This window comes from Dendrobates tinctorius, unplaced genomic scaffold, assembly GCF_039654945.1.
Source record: "Dendrobates tinctorius isolate UK_male_01 unplaced genomic scaffold, ASM3965494v1 ptg000115l, whole genome shotgun sequence".
NCBI classification, from domain to species: domain Eukaryota; kingdom Metazoa; phylum Chordata; class Amphibia; order Anura; family Dendrobatidae; genus Dendrobates; species Dendrobates tinctorius.
Genome location: NW_027361783.1, coordinates 5,348,059 through 5,375,104, shown reverse-complemented (window position 1 = coordinate 5,375,104; position 27,046 = coordinate 5,348,059). Strand labels below are relative to the sequence as shown.

The 27,046-nt window shown below is 42.3% G+C and overlaps 1 protein-coding gene across 5 annotated transcripts in view; it reads left to right on the top strand.

Moving 5' to 3' along the window:
• PHACTR1 (phosphatase and actin regulator 1) overlaps positions 1 to 27,046 on the top strand; it is a 530,355-nt gene that overhangs the window by 252,153 nt on the left and 251,156 nt on the right. The window contains exon 1 of one of the 5 annotated variants that reach the window (XM_073589966.1): positions 5,256 to 5,622. The exons of the other annotated variants lie outside the window; for them this stretch is intronic. Within the exon in view, the coding sequence (XP_073446067.1) occupies positions 5,586 to 5,622 (37 nt within the window). The 5' untranslated portion in view covers positions 5,256 to 5,585. Of the gene's footprint in view, positions 1 to 5,255; positions 5,623 to 27,046 lie in introns of those variants that run through there. 5 annotated transcript variants of the gene reach the window in all.

Genomic DNA, 27,046 nt, shown 5'->3' with positions numbered 1-27,046 from the left:
TTGGTGGATAACCATACCTTATCTCCGACCTGAAACACTGGACCCACGGATCGTTTTTTGTCCGCAAAAAATTTAAATTTGTCCTGGGCCTTCGTAATGTTATTCTGGACCTCCCGCCATACCTCCCCCAACCGCTGGATCGTCTCGTCCGCCCCAGGACACCCAGAATTCAAGCGGGAAAATTCTCCAAAATGAGGATGAAACCCATAATTGCAAAAAAAAGGAGATGTACCCGTAGACTGGTTAGTGCGGTTGTTAAATGCAAACTCAGCCAATGGTAACACAGAACACCAATCATCCTGTCGGGCTGAGGTCAAACAACGCAGAATTTGCTCCAGAGACTGATTGGTCCGCTCAGTCTGCCCATTAGTCTCTGGATGGTAGGCGGATGTAAAGGACAGACCAATACCCAACCTCCTACAAAAAGCTCTCCAAAATCTGGACACAACTTGCACTCCCCTATCAGACACCACATTCAGGGGTACCCCATGCAACCGCACCACATGCTCCACAAACAATCTGGACAATGTTTCCGCATTAGGTAGAGCTGCCAAAGGTACAAAATGTGCCTGCTTACTAAACCTGTCCACTACGACCCAGACCACGGTATTACCCTTGGAAGGGGGAAGGTTGGTGATGAAATCCATGGACAGATGAGTCCATGGTCTCTCAGGAATTGGCAGTGGTACCAATTCCCCGGCCGGCCGGTTATGGGGAGTTTTCGCACGGGCACAAACCTCACATGCAGACACATACTCCCCAACATCAGAGGCTAAAGAAGACCACCAGAATATTCTAGCAATGGCCTTCCGGGTCGCTGAGATCCCTGGATGTCCACCCAGAACTGAGTCATGGAACTCCTGGAGGACCTTGAGACGAAACTGAGCTGGCACAAAAAGTTTATCCAACGGCTTAGCTGGAGGTGCAAGAGCCTGGGCTTCTCGAATCTCCCGTTCCAACACATTAGAAACCTCTGCCACCACCACCCCAGGCTGAAGAATGGAGGATGGAGGTTCCGGGGGGGACACCGGATCAAGACTGCGTGACAATGCATCCGCTCTCATATTCTTGGATCCTGGTCGAAAAGTGATCGAGAAGTTGAATCGGGAAAAAAAAAGTGACCATCTAGCCTGTCTGGGAGTCAACCTTTTAGCTGACTCAATGTAAGCTAGGTTTTTGTGGTCCGTGATTACCGTTATAGGATGAACAGCCCCCTCCAAAAAATGCCTCCATTCTGCAAAAGCCAATTTTACGGCCAGAAGTTCCCGATTCCCCACATCATAGTTTCTCTCCGCAGGGGAGAACTTCTTTGAGAAAAAGGCGCAAGGTCTTAAATTGGTCAAAGTGGCGGGTCCCTGGGACAATACCGCCCCCACCCCCACCTCTGAGGCGTCTACCTCAACAATAAATGGTTCAGAGGGGTCCGGTTGGATAAGAACCGGGGCCGACATGAAACATTTTTTCAAAAACTGAAATGCCGCTACCGCTGCGGTTGACCAATTCTTGATATCGGCCCCCTTTTGAGTCATGTCTGTGAGGGGTTTAACCACCTGTGAGAACCCCCTTATGAATTTCCGATAATAATTAGCGAACCCTAGGAATCGTTGCAGACCCTTCAAATCACACGGTTGAACCCACTCGAGAATGGCCTGCACCTTATTAGGATCCATGCGATACCCTTCAGCAGACACGATGAACCCCAGAAAGGACAGTTCCTGAACAAAAAATAAACATTTTTCAAGTTTAGCAAACAGACAGTTCTCCCTGAGCCTTTGGAGAACTGCCCGAACATGACCAATGTGAGTCTGTTTATCAGGCGAGTAGATTAAAATGTCATCCAAATACACCACCATAAAACGTCCAATCAAATCGGAGAACACATGATTTATGAAATTTTGGAAGACCGCTGGAGCGTTGGTCAGGCCGAAGGGCATGACCAAATTTTCAAACAACCCTTCAGTAGTGAGAAAAGCGGTCTTCCATTCATCTCCGTCCCGGACTCGGATAAGGTTATACGCTCCCCGTAGATCTAATTTCGAAAACCACTTAGCTCCGGACAACTGATTGTATAAATCAGGAATAAGTGGAAGGGGATAAGTATTCCTCACAGTTATTTTATTTAACTCACGAAAATCGAGGCATGGGCGCAAACCACCGTCTTTTTTTTTTACAAAAAAGAACCCTGCCGCCACAGGAGAAACAGAAGGACGAATATGTCCCTTACGGAGGCTCTCGGAAATATATTCCTTCATCGCAGCCCGTTCCGGACCCGAGAGGTTATACAGGCGGGCTTTGGGCAATTTAGCACCTGGAACCAGGTCAATGGCACAATCAAATGGGTGGTGTGGTGGTAAAACCTCAGCCTCTTTTTCGGAGAAAACGTCAGTATAATCTATCAGGCACTCCGGAATGCCTTCTAGACCCACGGACGACACAGACACAGAAACAAGACATTTCTCAGAGCAATAGGGACCCCATTTAACAATGTCCCGAGATTCCCAATTAATCACAGGATTATGCAGCTGTAACCAGGGGAACCCCAACACCAGTCCCGCAGGCAGGTTGTTCATTACAAAACATGAAATACGTTCCTGGTGTAAGGAACTCACTTTAAGGAGAAACTCTTCAGTACAAAACACAATGTCATTCTTAACCAGTGGTGTTTTGTCAATAGCAACAAGGTGAATCGGAGTCTCCAACCTAACTGTCCCTAACTTACACCTGGCCACCAAGTCAGAGTCAATAAAGTTCAATGATGAACCGCAATCCACGAAGGCAGAAGTGGATGTGGAGACACCCCCACAACAAAGTTCCACTTGAAATGACATTTTAGAAAATGCAGAAAAGGGTACCTGAGAGCCTGGGTGACCTCCACGATAATCACCCGGGCTCAGTCGTTTGTTGGTTAGTGGCCGGGAGGGGCAATCCTTTTTCCCATGTCCAGACTCGCCACTGTGAACACAGCATTTTCTCACGTGCCGTTGTCTCCTTTCTTCCTCCTTAAGGTTGATGGTTCCCATCGCCGTGATTTTCAATGAAGAACTGGCTCCCCTTCCTTGGGAGAATAATGATGTCTCGGTTTGTATCACTCCCCTTGCCCGTAACCTGCGATCCATTCGGACGGCCTGTGTCATAGCTTCCTCCAGGGCATCAGGTGGGGGGTGGAGAGCCAAGGCGTCTTTCAGATGCTCAGACAGGCCTCTACGGAACAACCCCCGGAGAGCGGCGTCGTTCCAGCAGACCTCAGCAGCCCAGCGTCTGAACTCGGCTGAGTGTTTCCCCTGGCAAACATTCATCAGCCTGTCCTCAGCCATACGCACCCGATCAGGCTCATCATAAATATGCCCCAGGGCCTCAAAAAATGCATCCACAGTCATACGCTCAGGGGCCGTGGTAGGAAGGGAGAAAGCCCAAGCTTAGGGGGCTCCCCTTAAGAGAGACATAATGACCCCCACTTCTGACTTTCATCCCCAGAAGAGTGTGGTCTTAAGGAAAAAAAAAGCTTACAGCCCTCCTTGAAAACTCTGAAGTTTTTTATCTCCAGAGAAGGTATCTGGTAACTTCACTGGAGACTCAGGGGAAATTAATGTAACATCCCGAGCCCCCAATGAAAGAACCCCCTGCACAGTGTCGGCGATCAGCTGCTGAGACTGAGCCAGGACTCTTTGTTCTCCAAAGAGTCTCTGAGACATCTGCGTCAGATGCTTGACCTGCTCAGAAAGAGTGTGCACAGGATCCATCACACACACAGGTGAATGGGAGCAGAGAAAAAAAATGGTATGGGTCAGTTATAATGTCAGAGACACTGCACTGCACTTGCTCATAGAGCCAGTGCGCGTGTCCTGAGAACAGAAGCAGTGCTAAAAGATACCTGTGGAGCAGGGCAGCAGAGGTGACCAGGCGTGCTTCAGGCTAATAGTGTCAGGATCCAGTCAGTGCTGAAAAGTAAAGATGCATAGGACCTGCGGACACTGAAACTGAATAGTCTGCACAGGACCTATGGTCATGTGACTGCAAGGGGGCGGGGCTTAGTGTCCTGTATTCAGATAGGCCAGGACACCATACAACAACTCAGAGTCAGGCAAAACAGAGGTCACAGCAGTACGGGCAAACGAGGTACAGGAGGGACAAACAGTCGGGTAGTCAGACAGAGCCAAAGGTCATACACAAGAGGGCGACGTGGTACCAAGGGGTCGAGCAGAGAGGAGTCGGGTCACAAGCAGAGAGTCATACACGAGAGGTAGCGCAGTACAAGAGGGTCAGGCAGAACTCGTAACAGAGACAGAACCAGATCACAACCAAACAAGCAAGCAAGATATCAGGCACAAGGCACACGTATACAAGAGGTCACTTAACTCAGCCGAGGGCAGGAGTATAACTGACACTAAATAGCCTCCTGCTGCCAGAGAGAGGCAGCACAATTAACCCATAGTCTAACCAGGACGGGTCAAAGCGAAATCCCGTCCTGGATCATGACACTCTGGTTTCCTCCCACACTCCAAAAATATACTGATAGACAATTTAGATTGTGAACCCCAATAGGGACAGTGATGAGGATGTCTGTAAAGTGCTGTGGGATATGATGGCGCTATATGAGTACAATAAATAAAATATGCATTGCCATTCTGTAACAGCTTTCACAGAAGTGCCTATCCTCTCTGCTGTGCTTTCATTTGCCTCCATAGTCATATATATCACATGGAGATTCTTTTTGCCAGATTCCATGTGATATGATTAGAAATAAAATTGTGCCATGCCCCCTCAATCCGTTTGAGGCAGAGGTCTTAAAGCTCTTGCTACATTTGCCCTTATTATATTCGAGCTCTGCCCCTTCAGCATGGGTGGTATAAATCTACAGACCTGTCTTTTTTTCATGGCTGCCACAGCAGAGAATAAATAAAGGTGGGAACATTGTCATTATATTGCAGGAGGGAGGGGGATCATTTTGATTTTCCTAAGGGGCCTTCAGTTTTATTCTTGAAGGTGCTATGCACATCTTAATGAGAGCTTTTTAGATTACATGGACCATATGTAGAATGCTGTATGTTACACTCAGCGGGTGACATGCTGATATAATACTCCATGAGCTGCTTGTACATTTTGCAGATATATGCCTTCGTCTCTCAGCATTGCTTGCTGTTACACGTAATCACCACTTGGTGTCAGAAATGTAATACAATGTAACACATGAATAAAATATCTTTTGAAGCAAAATTGGACTCCTTACCAAAGCAGACATCTCTGAAAAACTGTTTTGAACATTTGGAGGAGAAAATATGGAACATATTATTTGGATTGCAAAACTAGTACAGTAAAATTGTTAACATGCTCAGTCGACTGATCAAAAAAATCCGTAGAAACGGAATACTCCCAGAGGTCTTCTTACATAGTAGACTAGAAGAAATGGAATTCATAATGCTCCGAAAATAAAACAAACCTAATCATATGACTTAAATTATACATTGCTGTCGAGGAGAACAAAACAGAGGCAGTTCCTGAGTCGCGGATTCATAATGATAACATGTTGATCTGCTTGGCGGCTTTGTGATGATCCGGTAGAGCAGCTGTGACGCTAACGCCAACAGATGTGCGAAGGATACTTCTACCAATCTGTCCTACCAGGTACACTAGATCTGTGCATGCCATGTACGTTCTTGTCACCTGACACACTCTGGGGACATCATGACTTGTCACTGTACGTCTCTTTAATCTTTGTGTTCCAAAATAATGTGGATTATGTATAAATGATATATTCCTGTGTGAGAAAAATGTCTCTGTTGTGCAGAAAAATTTCCCATACTGCATCATGAAGACGTCACACTAGACCGGAATGAACGATATATCATAAAGCTTTTCTTGGAAATTTCTCAAACCTCTTTTATGCATTTGTATCACACATATGTGCTGCTTGCAAAGCTCTTCTAGGCTAATTTGCATGTGGCTTCAAAGCTTGGTTTATCACCGCTGACATGTTGGATTACTATAAGATAGGTATCATTTGTATTGTTGCACTAGCACCTATACAGTAAAACAAGGACCTTTGAAATAGTGAGAAACTTTGTAATTCGTTTGTATACAATCTATATTTAAAGGGAAACGGTCACCTATAGAAACACTATTTACCTACAGATATAGAGTTAATCTGCAGATAGACAGCATTAAAATTTTGTCTGGCTGCATTACTGAAGCAGCAGCTCCAGAGAAAATGAAGTTATATTCTCCCTGCAGCCTCCAGACATCGGTTCAGTGAAGTGAGCTGGTATCCTCACCACTTCCTGCTCTAATCACTCCCCTAGACTTTGATTGACAGCCTACTCTGGAACATGTGTGTGCAGCGTGTATGTGTGTCATGTGTTTGCAGTGTGTGCTTGCAGCATGTGTGTGCAGCATGTGTGCAGTGTGTGTACGCAGTATGTGTGTGCAGCGTTTGTGCAGTGTGTGTGTGCAGTGTGTGTGTGCAGCCTGTATGTGTGTCATGTGTCTGCAGTGTGTGCTTGCAGCGTGTGTGTGCAGCATGTGTGCAGTGTGTGTACGCAGTATGTGTGTGCAGCGTTTGTGCAGCGTGTGTGTGCAGCCTGTATGTGTGTCATGTGTTTGCAGTGTGTGCTTGCAGCGTGTGTGTGCAGAGTGTGTGTGCAGCGTGTGTATGCAATCACTATGTCTGTAGCCGCTGCTCCAGTATGGCAGCCTAGCATGATTCTAATGCTTTTTACGTGCAAATCAACCCAATTTATTTTTGTGAATAGTGTTTTTGAACATGACATGTTCCCTTTAATGTCATGACTATTTCACAAGTCTGATGGTTGAAATAGGAGGCTGAAAAGTCTTCAAAACATGACATCATTGATACCTTGAATAACAGGAACCTAAGTCCTGAAGAGAGGCCCTACAACCTGCCACATAAGTGGAGACAACATGGACATATAAGCACAATGCTTGCACATCACTCTGCGTATTAACAAATTGCTATGACATCATTGTGCTTTACCTATATGCTATGACATTACTGTGCTTTACCACTATGCTATGACATTACTTTGCTTTACCACTATGCTATGACATTACTGTGCTTTACCACTATGCTATGACATTACTGTGCTTTACCTCTATGCTATGACATCACTGTGCTTTACCTCTATGCTATGACATCACTGTGCTTTACCTCTATGCTATAACATCACTGTGCTTTACCTCTGTGCTATGACATTACTGTGCTTTACCTCTATGTTATGACATTACTGTGGTTTACCTCTATGCTGTGACATCACTGTGCTGTACCTCTGTACTATGATATCACTGTGCTTTACCTCTGTGCTATGACATTACTATGCTTTACCTCTATGTTATGACTTCACTGTGCTTAACCTCTATGCTATGACATTACTGTGCTTTATCTCTGTGCTATGACATTACTGTGCTTTACCTCTATGCTATGACATCACTATGGTGTACCTCTGTGCTATGATATCACTGTGCTTTACCTCTGTGCTATGACATTACTGTGCTTTACCTCTGTGCTATGACATTACTGTGCTTTACCTCTATGCTATGACATCACTATGCTGTACCTCTGTGCTATGATATCACTGTGCTTTACCTCTGTGCTATGACATTATTGTGCTTTACCTCTGTGCTATGACATTATTGTGCTTTACCTCTATGCTATGACATTACTATGCTTTACCTCTGTGCTATGACATTACTACGCTTTTCTTCTATGCTATGACATCACTGTGCTTTACCTCTGTGCTAAGACATCACTGTGCTTTACCTCTGTGCTATATTACTGTGCTTTACATCTGTGCTATGACATCACTGTGCTTTACCTCTATGCTATGGCATCACTGTGCTTTACCTCTATGCTATCACTTCACTGTGCTTTACCTCTATGCTATCACATCACTGTGCTTTACCTCTGTGCTATGACATCACTGTGCTTTACCTCTATGCTATGACATTAGTGTGCTTTACCACTGTGCTATGACATCACTGTGCTTTACCTCTGTGCTATGGCATCAATGTGTACATTGACCTTTTATAACAATTCTGTTCTGTAACATTATGGTGGTCCTTACCCATTAGTTGTTACATCACTACATTTAATATTCAGGAATATTAAATTTATGTGACATCACTGGGATAATCATTCACATAATGTGACACAATGGTTCAATATATTTTTTTTTTCACAGCTTTATTATTCATTTAAAAAAGATTTAGCTAAAGGTCCTGGCACAAAATAATCAGTTTGCGCCACTATCACCCTTTTATGAATAGATATAGGTTTATATATAATAGCAAAATAAATTGCATTGTTTTATTGCAAAAAATATTGCTAATGTAATGCATTTTGGGAGAGTGGAGGAGAAGAAAAGACTCCTCTCCACACCGACAGTTCGGGGTGTGGGCTGTCTAATATGCACTGTTCGGCAACATCTGAGAGCACTGGTGACTTTGGTGCACTAGACTCTCCGGTCTCCTCTTTATGGCTGAGCTTCTGTGGATCCTAAATGTTTCCACTTTTCAATAATACCACTCACAGTTGATGGTGGAATATTTTGGAGGGATGAAGTTTCATGAACTGACTTACAACAGTGACATTCTATTACATGACCACACTCGAATTCAACCAGAATAAGCCATTCTTTCACCAATGTAAAGGCAGGCCGCTTGGCTAGGTAAATCATTCTAGTTATTCATGTACTGTGACTGCACTGCTATATTATTTATGTGCTGTGATATCATTGTGATATTATGCAGGTTCAGCACATGGGAACTGGTTCCTTTGGTGACCCAATGATTCATCTACATCATTAGTGCAGCTCTGAAGCTCGGAGACTTGCGAATGCAGTTCTTGGTTATTATACCAATGAATATAAGCAATTCAATACACCTTGAAATCTGTTCCACTTTTTATATAAATCTATATGTAAATTGTAGTTATCAGTGCATACACTTTATTGTAAATAGGTTGCCTGATTGGGGAATTCTGAGATAAAGAGGGGTTTTCGGCAAAGGGGTTTTTCAGGCAGTCAGCTAATGCCTAGTTAAAATATTACAGAGTTGCCTCTCTACTACTCCAGTGATTGTTTAAAGGCTGCATTGGTAGCATCATGAAAACATTGGAAGAGCCAGGAGATCAATGATCGGCTGCAGCGTTGATGTTGTCTGCAATTGTGACATCTTCCCTGGAAATGGTAATAATGGCAGGAACAGTGATAAGCTGAAAAATACTATCTTCAAAAAATACTCTAGTAGGTCCACTGCCAAAGAAGTGATAAAGCATTAGGTTGGTCACCTCAGCAAAAGAATGAAGCAGGAACAGCCAAACTCACAGCCTGAGAATTTTACCATAAGAAGGCAAAAGCTTAGTAGTTACAGTCTATAGCACAATGCCTGGCGGTTAGAATTTAGTCACGGTTTTTGAGGCTACAATTCAGGTTCAAATGTATAATGGTTGATCTGCAAGAATACACATCTGCATGGCGGTTACAGTAGAAAATTTTAAGTAATAATCTATGATAATAAAGGGATAGCATGGTGGCATTTGGCAGTGGTTTTTGCTTATAATGTGGGAGACAGATTGCCCACCTACTATCATTCCAACTGAAATAACAGTCACTAGATTAATCATGGTCTCCAGTTGTATTATTCTCACAACTCATATTGGAAGCTTATTTCATGACTTGACATGCACTCTCAGTAATTTCCTTCTAGCTGCACAAACTCCCTGACCTGACTCCTGATCACTCCATATTCATGGCTTTCCTCTCATACTCACTTTGCACCGGCATATTTCAATATCTCAGTACAGGGCTTCTACTAGGAATTTCGAGACCCCATACTGGCAAAATTTTCGGGGCCTCTTTGAGACTCCGCCCAGGCTCCACCCCTCAAACTGTCCACAGCCCTACCGCTCTCTCTTGGAAACACTCCACTTCTCACCAGTCACACATTAACAGTTCCCATCTCCAGATCACATACATAGCCAGCAACTTTTGTTTTGGCCAAAAGAATTTTTTAAGCCGCCACCACAACAAGGTAGACTCTTATGGGCGGGCCCTACTCTACTCTAACCTATTAAACATTGCTAAAATATGCAACACAATTTAGGTATATTTTTATTTATTTTTCAATTTTTAAAATGACCAATAACATCATACATGGGACAAAACCACCGTACCATGACCAGACACCATATTACCACTACATAGTGACCTATAATACCACATACAAAGAACAAATACCACCACACCATGTCCAGACCACATATTAAAACCAGTGACCGAATAATATCACATACAAGGGACAAATACCGCCACACCATGACCAGACCACATATTACCACCACATGGTGACCAATAATACCACATACAAGGAACAAATACCACCACACCATGGCCGGACAACATATTACCACCACTTTGTGACTGAATACTACAATAGCGATCAGTAATAAAAAAAACAATACTAATATCACCATATGTGCCATTATACATAGGAGATCTGTACTTAGTATGCAGTGTCAGTGTAAAGGTAATACAGTGATCACTGGTGACATTATACACAGGACCGCTGTATATAGTACACAGTGTATAGTATCAGTGTATAGGTAACACACTGACTCACCAGTGACGCCTCTAGGTGAAGTCTTTCATCTTCATCCAGCTTAGACCGCCATCATTTCTTCCACCCAGGGCTCATATCTGCAGGAAATAACAGTTATCTAGAGCAACACTTGCAGAACACATTACTTATTTTTTTCCCAACTTGTACACTACACCAAATGAAGAAAAAAAGTCGACATAGTGTCAACTCTGCACAGTAACAGGACTGACTCCTCCATTTAAAATAGTATACTCAAAATATAAATATGTGTGATATTAATATATTCGTATTAATATAATCGCATATTGCAACCATTAAAACAATATAACAAAAAGCATGCCAGGATCCTAACTACTAGTTAAATTGGTCTTGGTTAAAAAAATAAATATGTTGTTGGAGAGTTTACTTAATCTCCCACTACTGATAATATGCCTAAGGTCAGTTAAACAACAATCTATAAAAAGAGGGGGGGTGTTATCCTTACTTACATGTACCATCACGTAGCCAGCATACAAAAAATATACTACCAATAATGGTCTTATAGAATTTAAAGTTAGCAATACATATATCTATATATATGACATTGGTCCACCATTAGCGACCAAATATATATGTGCAAAAATCATTTGGCTAAACATTAGAATGCATATAATTCCAAATCATGGTTAAGGCCTTTAGGGGCCATACAATCCAAGGTAAAGATCCATTGTGATTCAATGCAAGACATTTTGTGAATAAAATTGCCCCTTCTTGGAGTGAGGCGAACAATTTGAATACCACAAAAAAACAGCCCTTTAGGGGATCGCTTGTGTTTCTCCCTAAAATGGCGTGTGAGGGGGTGCCCACTGAAACCTTTTTGAATATTATTCATGTGTTCTTTAATTCTTTCCATAAGGCGTTGTTTAGTTCGACCAACATACATTTTATTACATGGGCATTTAATAAAGTAGATGACTCCTACAGAGAAACATGATATCCTGTCCCTAATGTTGAATACTTTGGATGCATTTGTATCCATAAATGTGAGCTGTCTTTTTTTTTAAATAGAAAAAAAGATATATTAAGGCAAAAGTAACAGCCACCACATGGTATGAAACCAAGGTCTATCTCATTTTGTGGCTTCAAGGGATGTACTGGTATGTCCATTGCCATCTTAATTGTTGGGGCTATAAGATTTCCCAACGTTTGTGCTTTCCTATACACAAATTTAGGATTTGACGGTAGGAGTTCCCCTATTACTTTGTCTCTTTGTAGCACAGACCAGTGCTTTCGAATGATCTTTATGAATTGTTTGTGTCCCACATGGTATTGTGTCACAAATGGTAATTGGTGAATTTGTTCCTGAAGGTTTGTGGGCGTTAAGTTGGAAGGTACTGATTTTTGAATTAGAGTATCTCTAGGTGCCAACCCCACTTCCCATTTGGCTTGTTCCAATAACGGTCTGTCATAACCTTTTTCTAAGAATTGTTGAGTAAGAGGGTCAGCTTCCCTATTATAATCCTCAATTTTTGAACAATTACGCCTAATTATGGTATATTGGCTTTTCGGAATGCTAGCTAGTCATAATGGCAGATGGCAACTTGTTATGTGGATAAAGCCATTAGAGTCTACCTCTTTATGAAAACATTTGGTGAGTAGGCGGTTTTCCTCTACAAAAATATTGAGGTCTAAAAAGTTGATATTTGTGGTAATTATGTTAGGAGTAAATTTTAGACCAAAAGTGTTATTGTTTAAACCTGAGATAAACGTGGTCAAACTTGATTGTGAGCCCTTCCAAACAAAAAGTATGTCAGCAATAAATCGATGCCATAATGCTAGGCCTGTGTGTAACTTCCCGGCAGTGTAAACATAAGACTCCTCCCATTTCACTACATAAAGGTTGGCATAGCTGGAAACAAACCACGTCCCCATAGTCATCCCCCATGTTTGTAAATAATAGTGGCCTTCATATAGAAAATAATTATGCTCCAAAATAAATTTGATACTTTCAATGAAAAATTCAATCTGTATGTTTGTGTAAACCTCGAACTTCTGGAGAAAGTATGCAGATGCTTTGCACCACTTTACCTTATTGATCATTGTATACAGTGATTTTACTGTATATCCAAAGTGCCCAGAATATATTCCCTTTTCCAGTTGACTGTGTATATGATTTGAAGAGCATGGCCCATGTCCTTGAGATATGCAGATATTAATACCATACATTTTTGTAAGTGTAAATCCACATAGCGAGATAAATTTGCTGTTAAACTGTTGATGCCCGATATAATAGGTCTTCCTGCGGGGCATGTCATGCTTTTATGAAGCTTTGGGATGTGATAGAAAACAGCTTTACTTGGATTTCGTTTGATTATGAACTGGAATTCCTTCTCATTTAAGATCCCCATGGATTTACCCCTAAGGCTGCGTTCACATGTTCAGGTTTTTTCGTGTTTTTGCGGCGGTTTTTACAGCATCCGATACAATCCTATGAGATTCCGCAATGCTATGTTAAAGCTGCGGATTTTCCAACGGCAGAATCGCATTGCGGAACAATCCGCAGCATGCTCATTAATTTGCAGAATCGCGGCGATTCCGCCCACATAGGAATGCATTGTTCTGCTTACTTTCCGCATGTGGCTGTGCCCACCATGCAAAAAGTAAGCAGAACATTTGCGGATGGTACCCACGGTCCGAAGGAGAGGAGACTGTCCTCCGGGCTGTGGGTACCTTATCCCTGTATAAAATAGAATTAAAATAAAAAAATCGGGTTATATTCACCTTCCGATGTCCCGCGCAGCGTCACCAGGCTTCAGCAATACACGCGGCAGCTCCCGTTCCCAGTGATGTATTGCGATAATGACCCTGCTGACGTCGCGTCTCGCGAGACCGCGACGTCATCAAAGGTCATTGCCGCAATGCATCACTGGGAACGGGACCTGTCGGAGCATCGCGGAGACCTGGGGACGCTGCGTGGGACGTCGGAAGGTGAGAATATGACGATTTTTTATTTTTTTATTATTTTTAACATTAGATCTTTTTACTACTGATGCTGCATAGGCAGCCTCAATAGTAAAAAGTTGGTCACACTCGTCAAACACTATGTTTGATGAGTGTGACCAACCTGTCAATCAGTTCTCCAAGCGATCTGTAGCATCAACTGCCTTCGGTGGCCATTTTCCCAAAGCCTATTGCAGGGAAGGCAATGGGAAGGTGACTCCACTCGCAGCCAAAATTTTATGAAAGCCTAGGGCCCGCAGCCTTACATCGCCCGGACACTCCCTCCTCCCAGCATTGGGCCCGCAGCATCACCCCACTTTTGCCACTGCCAATCTCCTGCACCAGCAACCCTGCCTCCTGTGACCCCACTCCACAGCAGCCACCTCCCCCCCAAATAAGCTATGGTAAAATCGGACTATAAGACTCACCACCATTTTATTTGAAAAAAAATGTTTTCCTATTTTCTTCCCCAAAATTTGTGTTGCATCTTATGGTCCGTGCACTTTATAGTCCACAAAATACGATACTGCAATTTTTTGCAATTCATCTGATCACTCTTCTTAACAATCTAGAGTTAATAAAAATTGCCGTTATAAAAAGTGAAGCAGCAAACTGTAATGGGTTTACCATGACAGAGAGGAGCCAGAAGACCACAGCGTCTGAGTTCTCCAACTCCTGCGCTTAATAGAAGCACTTCACCTTCTTATAAAATGGTGTCAATTTATTTTGGCAGTGCAGGGGTTATTCAGCTCTGTTGAGCGCTCCTGGAGCGAAGGCTCTCAGCTGTGCCCTGTTAACCACTCCTATCCCCTATATAATCCGGTCCTGTCTAAAACACATTGTCAGAGTAGCTTATGCAGCATGGCTAGGAGGAGAGGTTTTGGTGGTCATTGAGTAGTCATTTGGTGGATTTACCTGTGACTGTTACTTGGTTTTGAGAGTGTGATAATTCCCTTTCTTCTCCTACTTTGGTTTAACCCAATCCTCCACTCCCTGATGCATTCCTCTGTTATCTGTGTGAGTATATTTGTATGATTGTTATTTTACGTTACCCCTGTTCGTATTAAATTGTTAGTCTGGTTGGTATATTATGGTACACTGCTACTCCGATCTCCCCTGGGTGGGGAAGGGTACAGACTGAGGGCGGATACAGGAGCTAAGGCAAGGTACGTTGCCCCAGCATCTTCACCTTCAGAAATAACCTGGGGAACAGGGTAAGCTAGGGCACCCTTAGCGTTAGGGATAGAGAAGGAGCCCCTGGTCCCGGGACGCACAATAACAGTAGTGACACAAATGTTGTAAAAAACAAAGTTTATGTTAATCTCAAAATGTTTGGCCATGATTGTATATCTACAAAGATTAAAGGAGAAAATTTACTAAAGCAAAGATGTCAGGACAGCCAATCAACAGCCTTCAGTTCTTTGGCCCTTTATCTGGCTAATCTGGCTGAAATGGCAGAACAATTTGAAACAGACCTAATTTGTGATTTTGATAATAATTCCATAAAATATTCTCAAATGTTTTTTCAAAGATTATACAAGGAAACTCAGTTACTAAAGTTTTACATAAAATAGTAAGGTTTTGATTATTAAGAACTTATGCTGATAGAACATCATTAAAGGGACTGTCACTCTATTTATGCTGCCCAAACCACATATTTTTTTGTTTTAAACATTCCAGAGCTTCAGAGAAATATAGTTTGAAGAGCCATCCATGGACCATAGGCAGAGATAAGACTAGTCTGGCACCACCTCTAACTGTTAATCAATTAGAGCAGTGCAGTCAAAGCCGGTGGCGCTGGACAAGTCTCATCTCTGCCAATAGACTCCTTACACATTTTCAAGCTATAATTTGAAACACCAGAGCGCCAGGCTCTGACTCATGCTGCCTGTGGTTTTATGCAGTCAAATGGCAGGTTTCCTTAAACCTGTAAGCTGCAAATGAGCGGCTTTATGACTGAAATACGGTTTTACTCCTTTGCCGCAAGTGCACTGGAGGAGGTTCCTTGTTCTAAACTGCACTCTAGTTTATGTATAAATCTTTCCACAACTTATTCCCTCTATGCCTGATTGATTGCTATATTGTCCAAACAGGATCCATCAACCAGGTATACTGTAAAGGTGACTGTGTACTATAGAGAGATAGGCATTCCATGTATGGTGCGCCGTATGGAAACATAGTTTAGATATATTCTTCCCTAGAATCATTGCTTGGTTTTATAATGACATCTGGTGGCGCTGGTCACAATGTTTTTTTGGGCAGATACATAGTTCCATTGTACAGTAGGGTTCCATAGAATGATATAAGCACTATTGTACTGATGAGTGAATGTGCTCGGATAAGGTGTTATCCAAGCAAGCTGGGGTGCTAACGGAGTGTCTTCGGTGTGCTCAAAAAATAGTCCCAGCGGCTGCAAGTCTCGCGGATGTTCGCCAGCTGTAACACATGCAGGGTTTTCCTGTTTGTTAGGCAATCCTTGCATGTGTTGTGGCAGTCGAATAGCTATAAGACATGCAGGCCCAGGGAATCTAACGTATTATTCGAGCACTCCGCTAGCATACGAGCAGGCACCGATAGCATTTTATTGAGCACGATCGCTCTTCACTAATAAGCACTATATTATGGCTCTGTGCTATTCGGACGTTGTATGGAGCAGATTTGCTTTAATTCTGCAGAAAGTAATTCAGTTTAACTCCCTTTTATTCTTTTTGTTACTTAGAACAACTCAATCTATAAGTTGTATTTTGGGACACAAGTACTTATACTAACAAGTGAGCCTGGAGTCAAGCTAGTGCTTATAACAGCGCGCTCTCAAACATCAGACTGTCACTCACAGAGGTAATACTAGTCAAATCTGGCTGCTTCTACCGTGTCTTTTGGATTTGTTACAGAAAGCATAGCAATACTGGTGTCCCGCTGCATCTTTTTCTTCTGAAAATATAGTGACGGAGCGCAGGCACATGCAGTACTTTCACATTATGCCAACACTAAGCAAGGTAACCTAAGCTGCCAACAGGGCACTTGATTTTTAATTAGAAGGCCGAATGTAAGAGATTCAACTAAGAAATACAAAAATATAAAAATCAAAGGAAAAACACTGTAATCCAGAGATTTGTAGAATTTAGACGATAATGCTTCTACAGCCTCGATAACCATTAGTTTTCCTGCTGCTAAACGTGCTCTGTGTGAAGAAAATGGACTGCGAGCTACAAATTAACCGTATTTTTCATCAGAACAGACCGAGCAGAGAGAGCTATAAAAAGTAGAAAACATATTTCTAAAGATATATTAATATTTCTGTTCATATTTTCCATGTACATGTGACTGAACATATAGGCCAGCAAGGTTTTACTTTAGTGGATATCAATTGTTATGTAAGCCATTTAACCCCATAAGCACTGGTCTAGGAACATTAAAACTATATATGAACTATTTTAACAAGAAATATAGTTGTCCTCCCTGTTTGTCAGTCTGCATTATTTTCTGCATGATTTCGACATAGTCTTGTAGAAATCCTGCAGAGAACCTCCTAACCAGTTCCATATTCATTATTTGATGGCAGGCTGAAACCCTACCTATTTAGCCATGGGGCTAGAATTTGTGTGTGTGTGGGGGGGGTAATACTGTAGACAGAGCATGACAAAATTCTTCTACTCTAGCCAGTTGTCTTAAAGCCAAACACAAGTCAATGAAGTGGAGATGGGGGAGGAACACAAGCAGGCACAGCAAAAATAAAAAAATAACAATTAATCATTAAAATTAGCTTTCACTGAATAAAGGCATAAAATAGAACAACGTCAGAAAAAATAATAATAGTATAATAATAAATGTGAGTGATAAAATACTATTAAAAGGGCACTTAAACCACTGACATGTGAAAAGCACCACCAATTTATCTGCATGGACTATTAGCCCTATATATAGAATATATTAAAGTCATGGTGGTACAAAACACATAAAATTATAATAAATAAGAGACATATAAAAGAGACCAGGTAAATAGCAAAAGGTGACCGAATAAAAGGTGATAAATAAATACTAAAAAATCATTGCATATAAATAGCATGTAATTAATACCAAGCCAATAATGCAACAATAGGTAAGTGGCAGGGACCTAAAACAATATACAACCCACAAATCCATAAACCGTGCTGAGTGGAGCATAAGTACCTGGATGCCGTAAATAATAGAAGCGGTGTGCTGGAAGAACACGCCACGACGTGCGTTTTAGAAATATATATCCTTCGTCAAGGGGTGGTGCAATACAGGAGCATGAGATATTTATAGTATAATCCATCTGGGACAAGTGTAACATGGCGCATGCGCCGCTCGCACAAAGCGGAAGCCACAGCGCGGCAAGCGTCATGTGACCGATCACTGCCAGGTCAGAGGACCCTGCATGTCAGCCACATAGAGACGCCGCTATGCTGCATTCTCCCGGAATGCAAGCCATGCAAGCGCACCACTCGGTACCAGAGCATAATAGTGTAAAAAGAAAATTAACCCTACATGTATCATTGCGTTTAAACACAAGATGGATAACAGGCAATGGTGACGCGGATAAGCACCATAAGGAGAAAGATAATAAATAAAAAAGAGCAAATGAATAAATAAATATATAAATGGGATCTGCATTAAAATGGAATCCATAGATCAAATAGAAAGGATCATAACAATTCTTTTGTATTTATCCAGATGGTCTGCCATCCAATTTTTCCCAAGAGGTGGTATATCTGTATTATATATGCATATATATTTTATTTATTTTATTATGTAATTTAATATATATTTTTTTGATAGTACGTCCTCTTGTGTTTTAATCAATGAAGTGGAGGAATGGGGCATGACCAAGCTTCTGAGAATCACAGAAAAGGAAAGTTTCTCAATTTTAACTGTAATATGACATAAAAAAAGAATGAAATATAAGAAAGAAATTAAGGATGGGGATTGCTGGGATATTGTTTAGTGATTCTTTAAAGACTTGGCAATTTTTTTCACTGTCGTTTTGTAAGAGCTCTTAAAAATGAAAAATATATTCCAAAAATATTTCCTTATTTCTATGTGCAGTAGTGTTCAAAATAATAGCAGCCCAATATTATATCACCACATGTTAAACAATTTACCAGTTGGTGCAGTAGATTCTAAGAAAACCAACAGACTCTGCATTCATGAACTGCAAGTTTTTGAGTCTTTGAATTAGAATAGGGGGTGAACAAAATAATAGCAGTGTGAAGATCAATTAGTGACCTCAATCATACTGTGAAGAAACAGGTGTGAATCCGATGGCCTTTATTTAAGGGTAAAGCCAGGACATGTTGTACATGCATTTCTCCTTGAAAGCCTGAGAAATATGGGTCGTTCGATACATTGTTCAGAAGAACAGCATACCTTGATTAAAAAGTTGATTGGAGAGGGTAAAACTTATAAAGAAGTGCAGGCAATGATCTCCAATGCTTTAAAATGGAAAGCCAAACCAGAGAGACGTGGAAGAAATCGGAAGACTACCATTCGAAAGGATGGAAGACTAGCCCGAATGGCAAAGGCTCAGCCAATGATCAGCTCCAGGATGATCAAAGACAGTCTCAAGTTACCGGGGAGGACTGTGACAGTTAGAAGATGCCTGTATGAAGCTAATCTCTTAGCAAGAAGTTCCTGCAAAGACCCAAAGAGAAGACATGTACTGAAGCAGATACAATTTGCCAAGGTTGTAGTTAACTGAATATCTATTGTTATGTAAGCTGGTCTATTTTGGGCCTTACAGGAACATTAAACCTAGAAATTAATTCATTAAACAAGAAATATAGTTGCACCCACAGTCTGTGAGTCTGCAGTATTTTCTGCATGAGTTTCAACCGGCTTTGTAAAACTCCTGCGGAGAACCACCTGATAGGTTCCAAACCTTGGGCTTTTCCATTTTTCAGTTTCTATTTTTTTCTCCCCTTCTTCCCAGAGCCATAACTTTTTTATTTTTCCGTCAATATCGACATGTGAGGGCTTATTTTTGCAAGACGAATTGTACTTTTGGTTTTGCCATATAATGTACTGGAAAAATGGGAAAAATTTCAAAGTGCTGTGAAATTGCAAAAAAAAAAGTGCAATTCTACAATTTTTTTTTTTTTTACCATGTTCACTAAATGCTAAAACTGCCCTGCCATTATGATTCTTCCGGTCATTACAAGTTCGTAGATATCAAACATGTCTAGGTTCTTTTTTGTTTAAGTAAAAAAAATAAAATTTACAAAAAAAAGTTTACACAAAAAAAAGTGGCCATTTTCTAAGACCCGTAGTGTCTCCATTTTTTGTGATCTGGAGCAGGGTGAGGCCTTATTTTTTTCGCACTGAGCAGACGTTTTTATTGATACTATTTTTGTGTAGATATGATCTTTTGATCACCCGTTATTGATCGCCTGTTTACCAATCAGATTAATTCTTTTTATATATTGATAGATCGGGCGATTCTGAACTCGGCGATACCAAATATGTGTATTTTTTTCTAATTCTTTTATGTTGAATGCACCCCATTCAACATAGGAGGTGCACATGGGGGGGTGATTTGAACTTTTTGTTGTTGTTTTTTTAATATTTAAAAATTCATTTTTTTAATTATCACTTGCTTCAATGGTCTTCATGGATGACTAGAAGCTGCGATTATCTGAATGCTTGTGCTACACAGAGAAGGGCTTCAGATCACTTGCTATGAGCATTGACCGCTGGGTGGCGGTCATAGCAAACCTGCATTGACAACCACAGGGGTCTGCTGCAGACCCCGGGTTGATATACCAACCTTTCGGCTGTCATGTGTCATGGCATGTCATGTGACATGGGCACCGATAGGTGGGATTAGTGACGCGCTTCCGGTGCGTGCATGTTAAATGCTGCGGTCAGAGATTGACTGCGGCATTTAGCATGTTAACAGCCACGGGTGGATCGTGATTCCACCCATGGCAGTTCGGGGTACATGTCACATTCAAGGTGGTAAAGGCGTTAATGGATGGGATTGTTATTTTTTTTGGCCTACTACAGACAGGGCACAAGGAATTTTCTACTTCAGGCAGTTGTCTTACAGCCAGACACATGACACTGAAGTTAGCGAAGAAGTGCATGGCTCAGTTCTTGAGGTGCGCAGAAAAGGTTTCTCAGTTTTAACTGTAATATCATAATTAAAAATTGGATCAAAGATAAGGAGGAAATTACAAGTGGGGATTGCTGGGATATTTTTTCAGATTGTGAGCATTTTCTGTGTTTAGTGTTTCTTTAAAGGTGTTGTCTGAAGCCTAACAGTGAACCAAATAGTCAGTATATAACTATTTACTTTTTAAAAATAACTACTTTAGTAACGTTCATCAATTATAATAATGTCCAACCGTTCGCTCTGTACTTCCTTTGTCTGTTTTTACATTCTGCACAGTCTATCTGCAAAATAAAATCCTTGAAGTGAAGATATCATGAGAAAAAATTTGTCAAAAAAACTTATACAGTGGCATGTAAAAGTTTGGGCGCTCTGGTCAAAATTACAGTTATTGTGAACAGTTAAGCAAGCGGAAGCTAAAATGATCTCTAAAAAGCATACAATTAAAGATTATGCATTTCTTTTGCATTTTAAGCAAAAGAAAAATATATATTTTCATCTTTTTTCATTTTGCAAATTACAAAAAGGAAAGTGGGCCGATACAAAAATTTGCCCACCCTGCATGGTTAGTACCCAGTAGCACTCCCTTTTGAAAGTATCACAGCTTGTAAGTGCTTTTTGTAGCCAGACAAGAGTCTTTTAATTCTTGTTTGAGGGATTTTCATCCATTCTTCCTTGGAAAATTCTTCCAGTTCTGTGAGATTCCTGGCTCGTCTTGCATGCACTGCTATTTTGAGGTCTAGCCACAGATGGACTGTGAGGGTCATTGTAAAACCTTCTGCTTGCACCTTTTGAGGTAGTCTATTGTGGATTTTGACGTGTGTTTAGGATCATTATCCATTTGTAGAAGCCATCTTCTCTTCAACTTCAGCTATTTTACAGATGGTAATATGTTTGCATCAAGAATTTGTTGAAATTTCATTGAATCCATTCTTCCCTCTACCAGTGAAATGTTCCCCATGCCATTGGCTGCAAAACAACACCTGCCCTTTCATAATGATGATAGTGAACAAGCCACAACCCTAACAGGCAAATTAAGTTCTGAAACCTTGGTCAAAGTTATCTGAGCACACACATCTCTAAGGGTGCAGAAGCTTTTGCGTTGGACCATTTCCCATTGTGAAATTTTTATAATGAAAAAATGACTATATATATTATATAGAACCGTTTTTTATTACATCCGTCCTGTCTGGTTAGCTGTATAATGCAATAATGGCTGATGGAACATGGGAAAGCTTCTTTTTTAATAGAGGAGCTGATGGACTGGTCATCTGGTCACCGGATCCTCCGTCAGCAGTCATTTTATATCTAAAAAGAGAGGGGACTATGTAATAAAAGAGGACGCTGTGAATAGCGAAAATAACAATACACTATGTAAGAGACAGCACTGTACATAACAGCAGAAGAAGCTATATAATTTGGGACGGCATCATATATAACTAGAGAGGATGGTACGTAATAAGGGACGGTGTTATACATAATAAAAGAGGAAACTATGTAACTAAGGATGGTGCTATACGGAATTAGTGAATACACTATATACTAAGGGACTGTGTTAGACATAATAAGCTATAATAATGTCTTCCTCCACCTCTCCCTGTTTCTAAGTCCATTATAAGTCCCCCTTCCTCCCATCCCAATCCCCCAACCCTCATTGTCCTCCTCATCCCACATCCCATTATTGTCCTCTCCCCACCCCATCATTGCCCATTCCACCACCTCCATCACTTCCTCCTCCCCTACCACCCCATTATTGCCCTTTCCACCACCACCACCATCATTATCCTTTCCACCACCACCATCATTGCATTCTCCCCCACCACCCCATCATTGTCCTTTCCACCACCACCATCATTGCATTCTCCCCATCACTCCATCATTGTCCTTTCCACCACCTCCATCATTGCTTTTTCTGCCACCACCCCATCATTGCCCTTTCCACCACCTCCATCATTGCTTTCTCTCCTACCACCCCATCATTGCCCTCTCCATCACTCCCATCATTGCCCTTTACACCACCTCCAACACTGCCTTCTCCTCCACCACCTCCATCATTGCCTTCCTTCCTACTACTCCATCATTGTCTTTTCTACTACCATCATCATTGCCTTCTCCCCCACCTCCATCATTTCCTCTTCCCCCACCGTCCCCATCATTGCCCTTTTCACCACCTCCATCATTTCCTCCTCCCCACCATCCCTATCATTGCTCTTTCCACCATCACCATCTTTGCCCTTTCCACCACCTCCATCACTGCCTTCTCCCCCACCACATCATTGCCCATTCCACCAAGTCCATTATTTCCTCCTCCCCCACCATCCCCATTCTTGCCCATTCCACCACTTCCATCATTTCCTCCTACTCCACCATCCCCATCATTGCCCTTTCCATCACCCCATCATTACCTTCTCCCTATTACCCCATCATTATCCTCTCCTCCACCTACACACACAGCACCATTCACCTCTCTGCACATTCCCCTGCAGCGCTACGCATGCACACACACACACACCACTACTGATCTCTACACACACACACACACGAACAGCACAACTCACCACTCCGATTGCTCTCTCGCAGCCACAGCATCACTGTCACAGCAGCTTCCTCTGTCTGGCACAGCCGTGCTGAATGATGACGTCATCCAGCCACGCTGTGTCAGAGACAGGAAGCAAGGGGATGAAGCAGGACAAATCACTGCAGCTCCGCTCTGCTGCTTTTTTTTCTGTAGGCAGTGGAGCTGCAGGGATTTCTCCCTGCCTTCCACACATGAGGTCAATCTGGCCAGGGGCCCCCGGAGCCTCAGGGCCGGATAAACAGGCCAGATTGCCCTCATTATTAGCCACCCTGCAGGGTCCCCTCTCTACTTCCGGGCCCCCGGTGCAGCTGCAAAGGCTGCACATGCGCTATGTCCGCCCATGTATAAATATACATATATATATATATTTGTCTAAAATACAAAGGAAATGTGTCATCTTTAACTTTAGGCCTTTTAGAGATCATTTCATTTTCAACTTGATTAACTGTTCACAATAACCATAATTTTGACCAGGGGTGCCCAAACCTTTACATGGCACTGTACTTTCCATTAAATAATGGTTAAAGAATAATGTGAAGCAAGTAAATAGCTGCCTTGTTCCTGTGAGTTTTCATTTTATTACCATTGATTTTTGCTACTATTAGTAGAAAGGTCATGATTCTCCATCAGTCTTTACAAAGCTCAAATATGCATTTGGAAATCTTAGTGATTCAACCAAGTTTGACCTGAGCAAGTTTTATAAAGTGATTTATTTAAATATATGAATAACATTATGTGAAATTGATGAAAGCTATACTATATATCATGAAAATCTGAGCTATAGAAATGTCATATTTCTCTACTTGTGTGTTTTATATTCATATAGTAGACCTCATTTGGCCAAATTTTACCTCTAGTACGTAGATCCCAAAATGTTATTATGCACAGTGCTCCATATTGTGCTCTTAGAAATTTTCACTGAATTTTGAGATTCACTATGTATAAGGTCTCGCTCACACTAGCGTAAAAATCAGATGAGTACAATGTGACTACTCTCCGATTTGTCTTCTCACATTGCACTCGCCCGATTTATAAGCTCGTGTGCGCGAGCGCTTAAAGGGAACCTGACAGCTGACACATATCGGACACCGACAGCATGATTGCAGCCATATACAGTGGGTGAAATAAGTATTGAACATGTCACCAGTTTTTTAAGTAAATACATTTCTAAAGGTGTTACTGACATGAATTTCTCCCCAGATGTTGGTAACAACCCATCCAATCTACACAGGCAAATAAATCAAACCATAGATGTCCATAAGTTAAGTTATGTGGCTCCTTCACACAATGAATGATAATTATCTTGCAAATGCCACTTGGGAGAAGTAGCTACCCTATGATTCAATGTCCCAGCCAATGATGGACTTTGGTAACACTTTAAGATAGTTTTCTTTCATTTTATCAGACATCTAATCTACATACTGTGATCCATTGCTAAAACTTTGAAATGTGTCTAAATACACATGACAATATACAGTAATTCTCTGTGGTAGACACCCGGCATCTTCCTGTATCAACACTGATTACAACAATGCTCTGATCGCTAATATTAACAATTTAAATGCCTCTGTCAACCACATGCCGGGACCATGCCATTCCAGGTGCCTATGTCCCACTTTTTTCCCCGTTATGTGATTACAAGCTGCTGATGGACAGTGGCAGACTGGAAAATGCTACTGCGGATCCGCAAAAAGAATTGACATGCTGCGGAAAAAAATCTGCTGCAAATCTGCGCGGATTTTTCCACAGCATGTGCACAGCAATTCTTAACTTTCCATAGACTAACATTGCCTGTGCACTACAGTGTGGATTTACACTAATGTGATGTCTTTGCTAAAAGACACATTCTGCAGGCTCTTGTGAGGGGTAATAGGATTGGCCATGAAACATCAGGACTATGAATGCTGCAGCCTTACTTAGAGCAGAGATCGAGTACTTCAGACAGCTGCAAGTGTGGTGCCCCTGAGGCTTCAGTCGCCACAGAGGTACTGCACCTTCTCCTAAGGTGTGGTACCCCACAATCCAGGTAGGGTGGGAACTCCCTTTCGATTCCAACACCAGCACCCCACACAAAGGATAGTTCAGCAGGGACCCATCCATGCTTTATGCTGGAAAGGTCATAGGATGCCTTTTGTTGTCCCTGGCTTCGTAACACGGGAGGTGCTGTGGAGGCGGGTGGAGTTAGATATAAAAGAGAGGGAAGGTGTAGGATTTCAGGTCAGTCTGCAGAAGAAGGCAGGCGGAGTAGGAGAGGACAGCCACTCGGTGAGGAGTGGGGATCCCTGGAAGAAGGGATGAAGGAAGGAGTGCTGCAGCTGCCCCAGTGAATTGGGACAGCTGGCATGGGAAGGAAGAGAAGGAGAAAGAGACGTAGACTGGAGACTACAGCTTCCATAAGAGAGATAGAACAGATCGGAACGAAGGAGAATAGAAGGACGGTAGGAAGCAGGTTGAGAAAGAGAGAGAACCTTTCCAGTCCAGAGCGCAAAGGCCGGGGCCCGGTCCTCGAGGTTGATTGGATCTTTATGTCCGGCAACAGACACCGGAGGAGTAGTGAGCCACTAACGCCTTACTCCCATCATAGACTTGGGACACAACAGCAACTGGATAGTGAGCCGGGATGCAGAGAGGAGTCCCTGAAGCAGGCTACAGCTGTCTGTCATACAAGTAGAGACTAGGAACACCTAGAGAGAGGCATTCCAGGGTAACTAAGTACTGGAGTGCTTCGCACCTAAAGGCGCATTGGAGGAGTCGTTCAGTAAGGTACATATTGGCGGAGTGTGGAGGGGAGAATCCTATCCTGCCTGGAGGTTGGCTGGGGCCCTGACCTGAAGAACACAGTGCGGAGGCAGGTATTTGTGTGAACTGCAAACAGTGAGTAAAGCTTTGGAACCGCATACTCTGTTGTCCTCCAGTTATTCCAGCACCGCTACACCAGGGTACCAGCATCTATACCATTCTGTGCCTCTCCTCATCCATTGCACCTACACTGCCCTGGGACTACAGCTCCACCTGTGGGGAGCTACACCATCTTTGCTGCACCACACGATCAGTCCCAGTGGATCTGCATGCAGCGTTGGCTCAACATCTTACTTGCCAAACACCACGGGTGGCATCACGAACTATTCAAATAAACTATTACACCATTAACATCACCGCCATTTATATGGGGCGCCCAGGGCCACGGACCGGGTCACCGCTGCTGTGACACACATTCCCCCTGACAACGGCCCGGTACCGAGTACCCCACTGCCCTGGGTGTGAGGGCGACCCACAAGCGCTCTCAGCTTTAGGCCTCATTCACACGTCTGTGTTTAGTCACGTACGTGAAAACTTGGTACCGGTGTCATCAGTTTTGGGCATCAGTGTGTCATCTGTGCGCTGTTTTTACCATGAATGTCATCAGTGTTTTTCACGGATGGATAGAGAAATAAATAAATTCCAAAGCTTCTCCCATACTCTGCAATGTTAAACACGGACAGCATACTGACAGCACACGGATGCAACATGGATACTATCCGTGTGCTCTACGTGTTTTTCATGGACCCATAGACTGATATTGGCAACTGTCATCCGTGCTGCCGGAGAAAAAAACAGACATGTCTTGCACGGACATAAGGTTCGGGAAATTCATGAACATGTGAACAGCAGCATAGATTATAATGGATATGTGTTCTATCCATGAAAAAAACGGATATAACATGTACGTGCAACACAGGTGTGTGAATGAGGCCTTATACACGCTCGGTTTG